At 40.0% G+C, this 5,549-nt stretch overlaps 1 protein-coding gene across 1 annotated transcript in view; it reads left to right on the top strand.

Moving 5' to 3' along the window:
* Positions 1-2,421, top strand: part of LOC138008280 (centrosomal protein POC5-like) — a 20,793-nt gene extending 18,372 nt beyond the window's left edge. Inside the window, exons 7-10 of the mRNA XM_068855565.1 lie at positions 6-65; positions 625-841; positions 1,082-1,285; positions 1,713-2,421. Coding sequence (XP_068711666.1) covers positions 6-65; positions 625-841; positions 1,082-1,285; positions 1,713-1,912 — 681 coding nt within the window. The 3' untranslated portion in view covers positions 1,913-2,421. The remainder of the gene's footprint in view (positions 1-5; positions 66-624; positions 842-1,081; positions 1,286-1,712) is intronic.
* The last annotated feature ends 3,128 nt before the right edge of the window (positions 2,422-5,549 follow it).

The following is a 5,549-nucleotide window of genomic DNA, read 5'->3' as shown; positions in this document are numbered from 1 at the left end:
AACAGGCGAAAGCTCAAGATGTGTGTGTCAAATTGACCGAAGATTACGAAAATCGTCTTCAAACGGTACGTTTAGTGTAATGGAGAAGTACTCATTCCTTAGAACCATGATGTAGTTAAGTTGATTGAAACTAAGTTTTAGACAACTGGCTTTTTCTTTCTCTTGCGACCTTTTTGCTCCAAATGTAACCGTTATGATGGCATTTGTGTGACTGTGTTTTGTTGTCTGAATTTTCCCCTTGTCGTCAGTTTTTTCTTCAATTTAACGGAGTGTGAATGTTAAGTAAATTGACGTTTAAGGGCATCAGCTCCCTATAAGCCGCCAGTTGTCCTGAAGCTCGTACCAAAACTGAATTTTGTTTACATTTACCATAAAATGTTTTGCAGTCCAGCTGCAAAGGGTTTATCACATTTTGCAGCCCAGCTGCAAAGGGTTTATTTAAAGCATAGGGTTTATTCAAGGAAGAGTAAGCAAGCACTGGCAACCGTTCCATAAACATCTGTGTTCGTGTGTTGCTCTTTGCTCTGATTTTCGAAGCATACTCAAACATGAAACTGTGATCTAAAAAGAGGGGAAGATACTTTGAAATTAGTTCGACAGCTTATGTTTTGAGCCATTTAATAGGCAACACGTGAGCTGGAGATGGCGCGGAATGAAATTGCCCGTCTTCACGCTGAGAGGGAGAGATATGAAGAAACCATGAAAAAAGCTTTCATGAGGGGAGTGTGTGCTCTGAATTTAGAAGCCATGAGTATGTTTAGAGAAGGAGAAGAGGGTGGAAGAAGGCCACCCCCACCTGCGGCGGCTGCTGCTGCGAACGGCAGAGGCGGAATCTTGTCAGGTACAATCTAATGCCACGAATAGTAGAAACATACTACCTCAAAAGACTTATGTGTCAGTGAAACCGTCTCGCGTTAAGGCCGTGTTCCATTCCACATAAATCTCTTTGAGGTAGACATCCCAACGTATTGCATTTTGAAATACTTTTAATGGGACGTTGAGCTGTCACAACTTTTCATTTCATTTCTTTGCTTTCTTGTGTTGTATATTTGCTATACGCTGAGCCATGTTTTTCTTGCAGACGCAGAAGACCAACCGCGTCATCAACCTCCTTTGCCGACTGTCACGACATCTGGGCCATCGGATGTCACTCAACACCAGTCGTTTTCTCATGCTTTACCCAGGCAAAGACCAGCGACAGAAAGACCAGGGCATCAGGGCGGAAAGACTGTTACAGTTAAAGCTGTGTGCCGATCAGATATTCAGAATCAAAGGGGAGGTGCAGGTGATAACCACAATCATTGTGTGCAAGTCATAAGATAGAATGTCACTATCAGAACTGTAGTTTTTTAATTATTGCATGTACTGAGCCATAGACCGTCCACCAGTAGAGAAGAGCACCTTCAATTTGATTCTCGTGTGGGAGGTCGCGTTTTCGCACCCCTGTCGAACAGCACTAAGAATCTCAATATAACAGAGGAGAAAGTGATGCCTTAAATTAATGATTAAATCTTCAAGTGGTTGGACTTTCAATTCTTCTTGAATAAGGACTATCAACCGTAGGCCACGTCTCGCGGCCCTTGTTCATAAAATTCTATTGGACGTTAAATTATCCACACACTTGGCCAGCTCGGTGAATTTGAATTGTGAATTTAACACTTTGCGATATTCGCCTGTGTAAATGATTTGCTGCTTTTTTTTCTGTATTGTAGGTCTCGTCGGCAGCCAAGGACCAGTTAGTTCAGTTCTCATTCAGAAGCATTCGTCAGAGCAAGGCATTTCGGGGGCACCTCCAGTTCGCCACCCTCATGGTCAGCGTGCACCACCAACCCGCACAACTAGCAGCACGAGGACATCGCGTGGACCCTCTGTTCAAACTATGCACACAACCCCCGTTAAAGTTGTACATTAACCCCTTTTTTTAAACCCAACAAGATATCTCTTCTGTTTTTTCACCCAAGTTTATTGTTCAAGATAGAAATCTTTGCATGATAGGGTAGTAAAGATTATATTAATAAAATGTGTTTTAAAGCCAAATTGGTCATTTTGGTGGCTTCCTTTCAATTAACATTCTCCGTTATATTTACTTTGACGCCAGATACGGTGAGCTAGTCTGGCCGTCTACATCAATTGTATCCTCTGTTCCTGAGTCATTGTAATATAGCCCATTTTGTTTTTCGTCGTGCCTAATATATGCAGTAAAAGCTCAGTCCCAGTTGTTCAACTACAAGGCCTGAAGACAGTTGATAAGTCGGTATCCAACACTTTCGGTTTTTAGATTTAGATAGTTTATTGACTGAATAAATGGCAGTCCGTGAAGGCTGAATTACATATTCATAAAACTAGAATAGATAAAATTACAAAACTAAGTATAAATTGTGTTGATTATAAATCCAATTAAAATATCAATGTTAAAGTCAATGTTCATTGTTTCTTTTAAGACTGGAGGTTATAATAAATGTATTCTTGAAACGGTCGGTTTTCCACTTTGGTATAGAAAAATATCTGTTATGCCTAAGAGAAAGCATTGAATTGTTCTTGGGAGGGAGCAGCTTATTTAAACGGTTATCACTGTCTTTTACTATGGCGTCGAACATCTTATCGCATATAGCTTCATTATAAGTAGTAATCTTTGGAATACCAAGAAAATCTAGAGCGTCGTTGTACGCAATACTAGGGCAGATGCCGGATTGCCAGTGCTCTTTTCTGGGTGCGCTCCAGTTCGATTTTCAAATACTACGGTAGTGCATGATGGAACACAGGTACTGCGTAAGTTAGGATGGATCTAACACATGTGGTATAGAATAGCACAAGGTCACTAAAGGGCACTTTTGCCCTTTTTAGCTGTACCAGAAAATATAAATTTGAACCTGTGCAGAGATTTCATTATTTGCTCACGTAAAAGCGTGTGCGAAACCTTGGTTTAAAGTGGAGTATATTTTATGCTCTGGATAGTGACATCCACTGCATTAAAGTATCAGGCCTAAGAAGAACTGGGGCCAGTTTTTTTCTAGCGGTAGGTTTAGTCGTGAAAAGCAAAACCATTGAACCGAATCCTTGCGCGCAGTTAGCACTTTTCATGTTTAAGAGTTTTGAATGTTCTAAGCGGAACTGAAATCATCGCAGTCAATAATTCAACTTCAGCAGAGGGAAAAAAGCTTGAAAGGTATCTAGGCTTCTCCCGTTTGAGCCTTCATTTTAATTTTTTTTTTGCAAGTGCCAAAGTTGCTTCATTAAGTTCGAAGATCTTCCGCTTTGAGATTAGGGTTTCACATCCTCTGTTCCTTTATTATATCCTCTCGATCATTTTTCATCTCTTATGCTTTACCAACTCGTACTTGACAGTGGTGAGAGCACCAACGTGGCCCGGGTTCAACTCCGAAGCTGGGCGTCACATTTGGGTTGAGCTTGTTGGTTCTCTACTCTGGAGAGGTTTTCCTTCTGGTTCTCCGGTTTTCCCATCTCCTCAAAAACCAATACTTGATTTGATATCTCTACAGTGTTCCCAAATATTGCCCCAGCGCCAAATACAGTCGACACTCAAAGTTCGTTCATTCATTCATTCATTCATTGACTGCCCGGTGGTAAAGCAATGTGCATCGCAATTTCGCCTTCATCGATTTGAGTCCCGTTAAAGTCTCTTGCAGGCTTCTTTGCAACCGCTAGAGATGTTTCATTAACTGTAATTATCCAGAAAGTCGTTTAACACTCGCAGTTTTAATATGTGGTTTTCGTTCCTCTATCATTTCACTTAGGGCGCGTTCGATTGACCGTATTCCGGAATAGGAATACGTGGAATAGAAGATAGAAGTCCTTCGTTTTTCCGGAGATTCACATTAAAATTGTCAAACACCTGCTAAAATGCTATTTTAAACATATCTTTATTAACCTTGTTGCTTCAAAACGCGAGACATACTGTTTTAAATCATCACTCCAAGTATTCTTATTCCGGAATAGGGTCAATGGAACGCACCCTTAGTTGACGATCGGTCCGTAGTCCGTAGAAGTAGTACTCATTTGCAAGAATCAAAGTGAGTGAAAAGATCTCATACTACGGGACACTTTGACTCAGACTCTTACTCATCATAAATGTATTTACCCTCTTATTTGAGAGTAGCTCGGTGTAGCTAGTATCCCCGAGGTATACCACGGGGAACAGACCACAACACCAAGAACTCTGTGCCCTACTCTTTGCGAACAGTGTGTGGGATCTTTTACGTCCCACATGGTTACAGACCGACAGACGTGCAGACAGACACTGCTTATTTTGCGTCTTGTGCAACAAGTACATCGACGTTCTCCAAATAACTTAAAGTTATAATATAGCTGTCAGTTAGACAACAGGTAATATACAGATAATTAGACATAGATATAAGAATTCACCTCTTGTCTTTTTTGTCCTTTCTTGCAATAAAGCAATCGAATAGAACACATTTTTCGCTATTAATCTTTTAATTTGAGCATTTCCACTGGAGGGATTTATTGGAAAAAAATATTTCGTTTGGTGAAATTCTGCGTGTTCTTTATCCATACTCTTTTTCCAAGAATTCGAATAAATGACTTGGTGACCTTGAGGAGGTAATCTTCGCATTTGTAATGGTCTATCGTTTTGAATTTTCGGTAGGTTCTCATTTTGTTGTTTTGGTTAAAATCTTGTACTTTCGTTATTTATCTCACTTAGCCATCTTTGTGTTTCGGTATCCTTTATCTTTGCTTGATAGTACCAACGGTTCCTATATCCCAGTAGTGTCCTACCTGAAATAATGAGCTTTTAATGTTTTTGGTTATGAACATCGAAATGTTGTGAGACGGGACCTACAGTTTATCATCCTTATTAACTGAGAAGACTAGAAAGTGAATCATTTGTAGATGTCATTTCGAATTAAGGTAGCACTTCCTCCTGAGATGTTTTATGGCCCTGAGTGTTGGTGTGACCGGAGTTTTTGATCCCTCGACCTCCTGCATAGTGTTCCGATAGTCAACCAAGTGAGCAAACAGTTCAACTTTTCATTTTTCTATAATTTTTTTCACACACAACTGGGAAGCTGACTTGAAATGCATTAAATCAAAGTAAAAACACTTCAAACCAAAACCAAGCATAAAATTATGCATAACAGTACTTTTCTGTTAATCGACTTCTTCCCGCCATTCCTTACTTCGTGATTATCACTAATAAACTTTCATTATTCGCTTGAGATGGGTCACGAAACAAGCGCGCGAACATCTATGGTTTCAGGAAAGAACTGAATGTCAGCGTCCCACACAGCTCTGCATTTTCGTGAAAGCTACCGTGTAATTTGCTGTTCGAAGCGTAATAACAGTCTCTTTTATAATCCTTAAAAGTATTAATAGTGAGTGTCTTATGAGTGGCATCCAAAGTGGAAGTGAATCCATAAAATAATTGAAAACTATCGTCATTTTCGCGTGCTGCGCTCATTACCTCATGCGAATTTACCAATCCTAGAAGCCTACCTGCTAAAACACGGGGTGGTGCCATGAATATTGAAAATCATATTTATTTTATCCTCTATTGAACCAATCAGAGCGTA

This window comes from Montipora foliosa, chromosome 6 (assembly GCF_036669935.1).
Source record: "Montipora foliosa isolate CH-2021 chromosome 6, ASM3666993v2, whole genome shotgun sequence".
Lineage (NCBI taxonomy): Eukaryota > Metazoa > Cnidaria > Anthozoa > Scleractinia > Acroporidae > Montipora > Montipora foliosa.
Note: the sequence above shows the minus strand (reverse complement) of the source record. Positions and strands in the feature narration are given on the sequence as shown.